At 56.6% G+C, this 11,116-nt stretch overlaps 2 protein-coding genes across 2 annotated transcripts in view; one reads left to right on the forward strand and one right to left on the reverse strand.

Annotated features, from left to right (window-relative positions):
- The window catches only part of LOC101694333 (cytochrome P450 4F22), a 58,584-nt gene extending 58,127 nt beyond the window's left edge, over window positions 1-457 (reverse strand). The window contains exon 1 of the mRNA XM_004761123.3: window positions 329-457. The gene's annotated coding sequence lies outside the window, so the exon portion shown is untranslated. The remainder of the gene's footprint in view (window positions 1-328) is intronic.
- On the forward strand, window positions 38-10,842 carry RASAL3 (RAS protein activator like 3). Its single transcript, XM_013060714.2, has 18 exons — window positions 38-121; window positions 251-588; window positions 2,367-2,497; window positions 2,647-2,725; window positions 2,833-2,894; window positions 3,269-3,339; window positions 4,139-4,265; window positions 4,352-4,450; window positions 4,903-5,445; window positions 5,820-5,964; window positions 6,222-6,366; window positions 7,232-7,468; window positions 7,567-7,768; window positions 7,874-7,992; window positions 9,060-9,456; window positions 9,741-9,898; window positions 10,424-10,487; window positions 10,592-10,842. The coding sequence occupies exons 2-18, from the start codon at window positions 264-266 to the stop codon at window positions 10,730-10,732; spliced, it is 3,045 nt and encodes a 1,014-aa protein (XP_012916168.1). The 5' UTR covers window positions 38-121; window positions 251-263; the 3' UTR covers window positions 10,733-10,842.
- Window positions 10,843-11,116: the final 274 nt, after the last annotated feature.

Consider the following 11,116-nt stretch of genomic DNA (forward strand, 5'->3'; position numbering starts at 1 on the left):
CCTCCCAGCCTGGCTGTGGGGTGGGGTGGGACAGACAGGGTCACGTGGAGTTGCGTTCAGCGGGAGGAAGCGAGGTAGGGCGCAGGCGGCTGCTGATTTTGGGGCTGGCCAGAAAATCAAGGTAAGGGAGAGAGGGCGTGTGGCCACTGAAGGGGTTCCCTGGGGCTGAAGCTGAGAGTGGGGAGGGGGCCAAGATGAAGACAGCATGTGGGAACACAATGGGCAGAACTGTCACCCCCTTGTCCTCCAGGAGAACCCCTGCCATGGACCCACCATCACCGTGCAAGACCTCCCAAACCCAACAGGCAGCAGCTTCATCCCCGCTAACCTCCTACCGCTGGCACACAGGAGGCGATGGGGAGAAAGTAGCCGGAGGCTCCCGCTGGGGCCGACTTGCAGGCTGGGGCAGGGCATTAAGCCACCAGGAGCCCAGAGTCAGCAGCCAGCCTGCCTCTCGCTCTCTCTTCCGTCGTGTCCTCTCTGCGCCCCCCAAGGAGTCACGCACAAGCCGCCTGAGGCTATCCAAGACCCTCTGGGCAAGGCAAAAGAGCCTGCCGCTGGAGCCAGGACCAGAGCCAGAGGCCCAAGGTACATGGTTCCCCCTTCCCCGGGCTGGGAGGCCGGATGCTTAGGTTTTGTCTGCCTCCTGAGCACCAGCCCTACAGACACAGGAAGTTGTGGGGTGTGCAAAAGCCCAACAGGAAGTGGCTGGGGCCCAGCTGCCCTCTTCCCTCTTCCCCCTCACAGGGACTGGGGGGTGAGGGGAGTGGCCAGGGACCTGTGGACTGGGGGTCCATCCTGGGGAAGGGAGAGGGAAGAGATGGAAGGTATTACTATCCAGATGCCAAATGGCTCTTGGCCCCAGTGGGTCTCTCCTCAATGGGTCTCTGTTCATATGAGAATGAGCCCAGGTTCATTCTCTCCTGCCTGGATATCCATCTCTGCTCTCTGGCCTTCATATCTTCAGTTTCTTCACTTCTTTGAACCTCAGCTTCTCCATCAGTTAAATGGGGGTCATAATCCCTACCTTAAAGCATACATTATTTCATTTGCTCATATTCATTCATTCATTCATTCATTCATTCATTCAAACAGAGGTCTGTTGAGCATTTACGACCTGCCGGGCCTTGATTTAGTCACTATGGATACAGCAGCAAACAAAACAGATGAAACTTCCTGCCCCATGTAGCTCACGGTGTAGTGGGTATGACAGACAGTAAACAACTAAACCAGAAATGACAGATGGGGCTGTTCCACAAGGGATCTAGAAGAGAAAGGGATGCCTTGAAGACTGGAGTTCAGGAATGCAGCACTAGCCCAGGGCCCAGCAAGTTTTAAGTGACCTATTGACAAGTGGAGTATTTATTCCCCTGATGGGAAAACAGTAAGACAGACAGATGATCTGGGAGCGTTGGTTCAGCTCATCTATTCCGAGAAGCTCATTCTCACTGTTGTTATTCCCGTTCTGCAGAGGCATCCCTTCGGCCCCCTTCAGGGTATCCAGTATTGCCCACTCCACAGGACCCAGAGAGAGTTCTCCAAAAAGCAGGACTGCTCCTCCCCTGCTCAGACACCTCCTGTGGTTCCCCATTTCCTCCAGTTCTCTGGTACCCAAGGTTCTGTACCAGTCTCATCCTGGATCTTCCCCCTCTAGCCTCTGAGCCCTATGGGCCCTTCTTGCTTTTTCTGGGCCTTGCCATCTCCGAGCCTTTGCCCAAGCTGTTCCTGTCCTAGTCCCCTCCATCTCTGTCAAAATCCAACCTGCTGGTCAAGACCCAGCACAAACCTACCATCTCTGGAGGTTCTCCTTGCCCCATTGCACCAACACTTCTCCCTGCACTGATCTTTTTTCTATTCCTTTCTCAAACTTGGAATGCTTTCTACCTTAGATTAGTTCTTTGTGTAAGGAACCAAGGATGCTGTCTTGTTTAACCTCTTGGACCTACCTACCTACTATCTTGGTTAAGAGAAGAATGCTTGTGTCTGAAGCCCAGCTCAGCCACTCACAAGCTGTAGGACCCTGGGCAAGTCACTCAACCTCTCTGTTTTTCAGTTTTCTCCTTAGCAAAATGGGGGTGATAGCCATTGAGTGGCTTTCGGAGGATTAAATGAGAGAATGCATATGGAGCAGTAAACACAGTACATGGCCCATGTGTCCACTAGCCATGGCCTGTGGGAACAAGGACAAAAGAGGGGTGGAAACTTGTCCAACAGCAGCCTGACTTGGCTGCCAGTGGACTGGGGTGCAGGGGGAGGTGGGGAGGAGACACCTGGGAGGGAAACCCGATGAGCCTCTGTGAATGAAGAGGGTCCTCTGAGGGAGAGGAAAGGACTCCCAGGTCCCCAATACCTACTCCTCTCCCCAGAGCCTGAGCCAGAGCCAGAGACCCCTGCCCCACAGATCCCTGAGGCTCCCACACCTGATGTACCCATCTGGAACATTGGGGCCTTCGCCCTGCTCGATGGGAAGCTGGTGCTGCTTGGGGGTGAGGAGGAGGTGAGAAGGGGCACAGGGATGAGAGGAGGGAAGAAGAGGGAGGGAAGGAGACAGAAGAGTGGGTGGGGAGGATAATGAAAAGTGGCTGCCTCTCCTTCTGTCTGCCTGTCTGCCTCCTCTGTATGACTACCCACTCTTATGAACAACAGGGTCCATGCCGGCCCCGGGCAGGGAGCGCTAGCTCTGAAGGCAGCATCAGGGTAGCCATGGGAAACCTCAGGGATCCAGGTAAGTTTCAGAGATGTGGAAGATGAGGGCATTTGTGAGCATGTCTAAGTGGGGGCAGAATTCAAGATGATCCCATGCCCCAACCTTCCACCCCTGACCACCTACAGATCGGACCTCTGGAAAGACTGAGCCAGACACGGCTGGCCCCAACCAGGTCCACAACATTCGGGTAAGGCATCCAGTGGGAGGTGGAGGGGAGAGCAAAGACACCCAGACCCCCAGAGATGAAAGGGGACTCTTACTGAAGGATCTTGGGCAGGCCATTCTTTGGCTTCAGTATCCCTATCAGTCAAATGGAACTAATGAGAATCCCATCCCCCCACCCAGTCCCAGGGCTGTTTATTAGAAGTCAACAGAGAATGCAGAAAAGCACACAATTGGCGCTTTAGAAAAAGGAGCTGTTGGTTGTCTTTATTATAACTGCTAACACAGCCTGAGCTTGTGGTCCCCCCCAAACCAGCAGACCATCCAGGACATTGTTGGGGGAGAGAAGTTGAGGATGGAGAACAGAGTTCTGTCCAGCTGATAACCCCCTTCCCACAGGGATTGCTCAAGCGGCTGAAAGAGAAGAAAAAGGCCAGGTCAGAGCTCGGAGCCAGTGCCTCCCGGGATGGGTAAGAGTCTCTGAGAGGCAGAAGGGGCTCTTCTGGGATCAGCATTCCCCCCTCACCTGCCTATCCTTCCCACCTTCACCAAATACCTCCAATGGCCCCCTCAGTGTCCTGCCCCATGTTGAGCAATGCCGAAGCCACCATTCGGCTGAAAGGTAGGGGCAGGGTCTACACGCTGATTCTAAATCAGGAACTAAGTCACACCCTGGTCTAGGAGTGTCAGGAAAGGGACCCCTGAGCTGAGATCTGAAGGATGGATGGAAGTTCACCTGGCCAAGAGGGACAGGAAACAGCGAGTACAAAGGCCAAGAGGCCAGACAAAGTGACAAAAAGAAGGCCAGGATGACTGGAGCTCAGAAAAAGGGATTAAATGCAGGGAAATGTGGTGAAAAGGTGACAAGGATTGTACTATACAAGGTAACACTGGCCACGACGAGGAGTTGAATTTTTATCCTAAAAGCGATGGGCTCAAGCCCAATTTAGGTTCAGGTTCATCCTGGCCTCCCTCCACCCTTCAGGCTATAGGGGATGGGTCGGTGGTGAGGAGGGAAGAATGACCACTTGTTTAAATGTCCCAGGGGCACCTGCGTGGCTCAGTGGGTTAGAGCCTCTGCCTTCAGCTCAGGTCATGATCACAGGTCTGGTAATCGAGCCCCAGATCGGGCTCTCTGCTTGGCGGGGAGCCTGCTTCTCCCTCTCTCTCTCCCTCTCTCTGCCTGCCTCTCTGCCTGCTTGTGATCTCTGTCAAATAAATAAATAAAATCTTTAAAAACGAAAACAAAAACAAAAGTCCCCTCCCCAGACCCCCCAGTGCTCTGGGATCTCGGGAGTCGCTGGCCACACTCTCCGAGCTGGACCTGGGTGCTGAGCGGGATGTAAGGGTTTGGCCACTGCACCCCAGCCTCCTGGAGGAGCCCCACTGCTTCCAGGTAAATGCAGACAACTCTCCACCTCACCCCGACCCTTTGGTTCTATGCTTGGCCTCAACCTCACCCTTGAACCCCGTCTCCAACAGGTAACGTGGACCGGCGGGAGCCGCTGCTTCTCTTGCCGCTCCGCGGCTGAGAGAGACCGCTGGATCGAGGACCTTCGCCGCCACTTTCAGCCCAGCCAGGTCAGTACAGCAGATAAGTTGGATGGACATGGAGGCCCCGCTCACAGCCCGCTCCCCTTCTTTCCCCAAACCAAACCCCCGCCCGCGCCCTAACCCTGCCTCTTTGACACACCTGCCGGCTAACACCTTCACAACCACTCCGAGACCTTCCTCAGTTTCCGTCTGTTACCAGTTCCTAGTAAAACACCCGGGTCCCTTCTATTCAATCCGGGACCTCGTCGCACCCAAAACCCCGCCTACCAGGCAAACAGCAAGTCCCCACCCCGCGGCTGCTCCTGCTACCCCGGAGCCCGCATCTCTCCACAAGAGCACAGAAAAGCTAGAGGGCTTTCGCCAAACCGCCTTGAGACCGCCGTGGCCCCTGTCTTTCCCCAAGGGCCCAGCGATCTCCCTGGGGGCACGGTGCCCCACGTCGAGCACCGACGCCTCCCCCAACCCACTCCGGTCCGCAGGACAACTTGGAACGGGAAGAGACGTGGTTGAGTGTGTGGGTGCACGAGGCAAAGGGACTGCCCCGAGCAGCGGCGGGGACAGCAGGCGTGCGCGCCGAGCTGTGGCTGGACGGCGCTCTACTAGCGCGCACAGCGCCGCGGGCTGGCCCGGGCCAGCTCTTCTGGGCCGAGCGCTTCCACTTCGAAGCGCTGCCGCCGGCGCGTCGCCTGTCGCTGCGGCTGCGCGGAGCTGGCCCGGGGGGAGCGGCGCTGGGCCGCGTGTCACTGGCACTAGAAGAGCTGGGAGTCCCCCGCGCGCCCGCCGCGGGTCTGGAGCGCTGGTTCCCGCTGCTCGGGGCGCCAGTAGGCGCCGTGCTGCGGGCGCGGATCCGGGCGCGGCGCTTGCGCGTGCTGCCGTCCGAGCGGTACAAGGAGCTGGCGGAGTTCCTCACTTTCCACTACGCGCGCCTCTGCGGGGCGCTGGAGCCCGCGCTGTCTGCCCAGGCCAAGGAGGAGCTGGCGGCTGCCATGGTGCGAGTGCTGCAGGCCACCGGCCGGGCGCAGGTGCGGCGCTGCGACGGGGCGGACCCGAGTGACCAGAGGCTAACTGATCGCACGCTCTGGGCAGCAGAGTGTAGGGGGGACCCGTGGCTAAGGACCCCGGCGGCAAAAGGGGGGCGGGGCACCGGGAGGGGGCGGGACCTGAATGTCAGCTGTGAGGGGCGGGGCCTGAACTGAGTCTCTGAGCGGAAAGATTTAAATTTCTGCTGTGAGGGCTGTTAAGTTCCGGCTTTGAGAGCCCTAGCAGAGAGGACCCGGCCAGAGCAGCAGCTAGGAGGGGATGGGGCCTATGTCCCAGGTGTGAGTGATTGGCCAAGGGCTCGTAACCCCTCTGGCTCAGTCCGCTCCCCGCGCAACCTAAAACCCACTGTCCCCAGGCACTGGTGACAGACCTGGGCACCGCAGAGCTGGCACGCAGTGGAGGCCGTGAGGCGCTGCTATTCCGGGAAAACACGTTGGCCACGAAGGCCATTGATGAGTACATGAAGCTGGTGGCGCAGGATTACCTCCAAGCCACTCTGGGTGAGCCAGAGGGTGGATGTCAGAGGCCATCTGGGTGGGCTAGGAAACTCCAAGGGGGAGATCTGGGAGTTCCTAGGTAACCTGAATGCTGGTGGTGGGTAATACCTTTGGGGATGCTGGAATCCTAGAGGCAACTGGGGGCTCCCCCAGAGATGCTAGGTGTCTCCGGAGGAAGCTGGAGACAGAGTTGGAGGCTGAGTGTCATCGGTTCTGGTGGTCATGGCCCCGTCCTCTTGTCTGGCTGTGCTGAACTACAGGGCAGGTAGTGCAGCGTCTCTGTGCCTCCAGTGAGGACTGTGAGGTGGACCCCAGCAAGTGCCCGGCTCCAGAGCTGCCACAGCACCAGACCAGACTTCGGAACAGTTGTGAGGAAGTCTTCCAAAACATCATCCACTCCTACAAGTAAGAATCAGGGCCCCAGCACCTAGCCCTACTTCTTAGCCACTGTGCTAATAACCCTGATCCCCAAATAGGGTTGCCAAATAAAAACAGAATGTCCAGTTATATGGGATGCATGCAACATTTGGGACATACTTATACTAAAAAATTATTCATTTTATCTGAAATTCAAGTTTGTCCTGAAGTTTTGTTTGCTAAGTCTGGTAACCCAGTCTCCATGTCATGTCAGCTTGGGGTTATTGACCTCAAGTAATCTGGGACCCAATTCCTTGTCCTCTAACTACAGGGGACTCCATATCCTAATACCATGCTACCTGACCCCAGTTAACATAGGACCTCAACATGACCTTTGATTCCAGGTGATGCTAAACCCCCAATCTCATGACCCTTGATCTTAAATGACTGTATACTCCAAAGTCCATGCAACTGATCACAAGAACCCTGGGATTCTAATTTCTTAAACTCTGATCCTAGGTTAACCCATATGTCTAGTCCCACATCACTTGGGACATCAATACAATAATTTCTGAACCTAGGTGACTCTGTAGCCTCAAGCCCATCTTACTGGACATTCTGTTACACTTTATGTAATCTGGCACCCAAATCTCGTGTTCCTTTATAGCTACGTCCCAAGCTCATGGACTGTATCCCCATGTGAACCTGAATCCCTACCTCCCAGACTACTAATTCCAAAAGTCACCACAATAACTACACCATAAACCCTGACCCCAAGCATTATTATCCCCAATGTCTCCAATCCTGGAACCCACAGTGCAGGTGATCCCTGACTTCTGACTTAGGATCTTGACATGAATATGACCTTTATGTCCATTCCCTCTCCCTTTGACCATTGCCTCTTTTCCCCCAGCTGGTTTCCAGCGGAGCTGGGCACCGTGTTCTCAGGCTGGCGAGAAGCATGCAAGGCACGTGGCTCTGAGGCACTGGGCCCCCGACTGGTGTGCGCCTCTCTCTTCTTGCGCCTCCTGTGTCCTGCCATCCTGGCACCCAGCCTCTTTGGTCTGGCACCAGAGCACCCTGCACCTGGCCCAGCCCGCGCCCTCACACTGATCGCCAAGGTTATCCAGAACCTTGCCAACAGTGCCCCGTAGGTCCCTGGAGGCTGGGGGGGGGGGGTGGTGGTACATGCCAGGCAGTGGGGTGGCAGATGCCTGGTCTGACCCATCCAGTCCGACCTTTTCCCAGGTTTGGTGAGAAGGAGGCATACATGGGCTTCATGAATAGCTTTCTGGAGGATCACGGGCCAGCCATGCAACACTTCCTGGACCAAGTGGCCATGGTGGATGTGGATGCAGCACCCAGTGGCTACCAGGGCAGCAGTGACTTAGCTCTCCAGCTGGCAGTCCTGCATGCCCAGCTCTGTACCATCTTTGCTGAACTTGACCAGGTACGGCCAGATCCCAGAGCCCAGGATGGGGCCAGGGAGGCAAGAGGGCAGGGAGCCTATGGTCTTAGAGAGCTTGCTTACCATCCTTCCTACATGCCTCATCAGGCAACCCGTGACAGCCTGGAACCACTGCCCACCATCCTGCGAGCCATTGAGGAGGGCCGGCCTGTCCCTGTGACTGTGCCGATGCGGCTCCCACCACCCCCAGCCCAAGTTCACTCCAGGTAATCAGGCTGCCTCAGGTCTGATCCAGTTTTGATAGGTGAAAGCAGGGGCAGGACCAAAGGCAAGCACAGAGTCAGACTGGGGCCAGAGGTGAAGACAAGATCACATCAGGGGTCAGGAACAGCAGTCACCTTGGGATTCACTGTCAGAAACTGTTGCATAAAGGTAAGAGGCTGGAGAAGGGGTCCCCCAAGGGATCAGAGAGAGGTTCACAGTATGGTCAGAAGGCAGGTACTGGATCAGATTGGAGTCCAAGGTGAGGATGGGTCATTACAGAGGCTAGGGAGACGTCACTTTTGGGGTCACACAGAGAAAGTGACATTGTGGTCAGTGATGAGGGTCAGGTTTCAGTGAGAGCTTGTGGATGGGGTCAAATCAGGGGTTAGATCAGGGTCAGATGTTAAGATGCACCATCAAGGGTCAGGGACAGGTTCATATGTAAGCAGAGGTCAGGCCAAGGACCAAATGGGGTCAAGAGTTGTTTTTTTTTTTTTTAAGATTTTATTTATTTATTTGACAGACAGAGATCACAAGTAGGCAGAGAGGCAGGCAGAGAGAGAGAGAGAGAGAGGAGGAAGCAGGCTCCCTGCTGAGCAGAGAGCCTGATGTGGGACTCGATCCCAGGACCCCGAGATCATGACCTGAGCGGAAGGCAGCGGCTTAACCCACTGAGCCACCCAGGCGCCCCTGGGGTCAAGAGTTATAGGTAAAGTCATATGGTGAGAGATCAGGGACCATGGTCTGTGAGGAAGCAGAGACAGGATCAGCTTAAGGTCAGAAGTCAGGGACAAAAAAAGGGGTCAGACAGAGAAGAAAGAGGGTATCCCTGTGAGCAGAGGTCAAACCCAGGGTCAGATTGGAATCAGAGATGGTCATGTCAAGGGTCACAGAGAGGACTGGATTGTCAGAAGTCCAGGAAAGGGTCAGAGAACAAAATGTGATTCCATCAGTGACAAGGTCACATAGAAGTCAAAGATCAGAGGTGGAGTAATTTCTGGTCAGAGGTAGGTCTGGGGGTCACCTCCGGGGCCAGCCAAGGATCTGAGCTCTCCCATTCCACCTCCAGCTTCTCTGCAGGAGAGAAGCCAGGCTTCCTGGCTCCCCGGGATCTCCCCAAGCACACCCCTCTCATCTCCAAGAGCCAATCGTTCAGCGTTCACGGCGTCCATGGCGCAGGGAGTTGGGCGCGACCGCAGCCAGACGAAGAGCGACTGCCCCGGCCGCCCCGGCCAGTGCAGCGCACACAGAGCGTCCCGGCTGGCCGCCCTGCTCGTCGCCGCCCCTCTGCAGGGCCCCGGCCACGACCCAAAAGCTCGCTCCGCACCGGGCCCGCCCCCCGAAGTCGGCCCGGGACCGGGGCCTCAGCATCTTTGCCTCGGAAGCCGTCGGTGCCGTGGCAGCGCCAGCTGGACCAGCCGCGGGATAGAGACCAGGCTCTAGGCACGCACCGACCCGTGGGCAAGGTGAGGTCCAGCTCAGGTCTGCCCACCGAGGGAAATGACAGGACTGGAAAGACAGAAAGCCAGGCAGTTCTGGGTTCAAATGCCGAACTCGCTGCTCTGTGTGACCCCGGGCCTAGCACAACCCTCTCCGAGCCTCAATTTGTTCCTCTGTAAAACGGGAGCGAGGTTTCCTAACGGGGCAGGGCAGTGAGGAAGCAGAGCGCAGAGGACAAGGAGGTCAGAGTTTTTCGGGGAGAAGATGGGGCGGGACGACGGGTCAGGTTACAGCTGCTCCCTCCCTGCAGTTAGCAGAGCTGCAACGTGAGGTGGCCGCCCTGCGCGAGGAACAGAAGGCTCTGTCCGGCCTGGTGGAGTCGCTGGGCACCCACCTCCGGGTTTTGACGGAGAAGCAGGAGCAGCTTCAGGGCCAGCTGCAAGACCTGGACTCCAGGCTCCGTGAAGGGTGAGCCCCGCCCTCCTGCATTAGCTCTGCCCCGGGGTGATCCTGTTGTAATCAGATCTGTCCTGGCCCCACTTTCATTCAGGCCCCGCCTCTCAATCGCTCGCAAATCACTCCTGGTAGACCACGCCCCCTTCCGGCCCCGCCCCCAACACACCTGTTTCTCCCCGCCCCTTGGTCAGCCCACCCCAGGTCGCTGGCGAGTCCTGACTTCCAGGCCTTACTCCTCAATCAGGCCCTCCCAAACAGGCTGGTCCCTGGCCTCTCAGACTGGACACACCTTCATCCCTGTCACCACCTCACCCGGGACGGTCCAAGCCCTGCCCTCAAGATTTGGTTGTCTCCTCTCATCCCAGCCATTCTAGGCTCGGATTCAGCCCGGGCTTCGTTTATCTAGGCCCCGCCCCGCTGCATGGACAACCCCCGCCTCCGCCTTAGCCCCGCCTCCAAATTCCTGGCTGTCCAACCTAGAGCTGGAGGAGAGTTTCTCAGCCTCTGACCCTCCCCTCTTGCCCCTGATCCCCACAGGACCCCGCAGTCGAATCCAGGGCATGGTGCTCCAAGCAGTGAGGATCACAGGCTTAAAAATCTGGTGAGTCCCCTGCCCTAGCCCCGGGGAAGATCTGGGGGGTGAGGGAAGCAGAGTTGGGGCGCAACCCTCCTCTGGCTCCGAGCCCATTGCCACCGCCTCTCCAGGAGCGCCGCTTGGCTGAGATGGAGCGTACTCAGGCCCAGCTGAGGAATGTGGTCGACGGCCTGCAGCTTCCCAGAACGTCGGGATCCCGGAGCCAGCCACTACCCCTCAAACCAGCCTGCATCAATGGAGATACCACTTGAGCTACCCACCCTGTTCAACGTGGTCTGGGAGCAGATAGCCGTCTTAAAGGCTTGTCCAACGCCTGGCACCGTGAGGTTACCCAGTAAAATTTTGATTTTAGTAAAATGAATGTTGGTTTGTTGTTGTTGTTTTTGCCCCTAAGTGTGGCCAATCAGAAAGCATGCCCCTCCCACCGTTCAAGTCTCCCGATTTCTCCCGTAATTGGAAGTCTCATGGAAGGGACAGTACAAGGAGATTCTCACCAGCTGTGTGACCTTAGACTGTTATTCTCTTAGATCCTCAATTTCCTCATCTGAAAAATGGATCTAAAGTTTCTTCACAGTAAAAGGCCCATTGTCTAAGATGTTCAATAAAGGAATTCATCATTGTTAGGGACAGCAGCT

Source organism: Mustela putorius, unplaced genomic scaffold, assembly GCF_011764305.1.
Source record: "Mustela putorius furo isolate JIRA1106 unplaced genomic scaffold, ASM1176430v1.1 tig00000095_pilon_pilon_pilon, whole genome shotgun sequence".
NCBI lineage: Eukaryota > Metazoa > Chordata > Mammalia > Carnivora > Mustelidae > Mustela > Mustela putorius.

Bases quoted from the DNA above. Each gene is read 5' to 3' on its own strand.
- RASAL3 (XM_013060714.2), top strand. From the start codon at position 264: ATGGACCCACCATCACCGTGCAAGACCTCCCAAACCCAACAGGCAGCA. The intron at 2,726-2,832 runs GTAAGTTTCAGA...GACCACCTACAG, and splicing joins GGGAAACCTCAGGGATCCAG to ATCGGACCTCTGGAAAGACT. The intron at 6,367-7,231 runs GTAAGAATCAGG...CTTTTCCCCCAG, and splicing joins AACATCATCCACTCCTACAA to CTGGTTTCCAGCGGAGCTGG.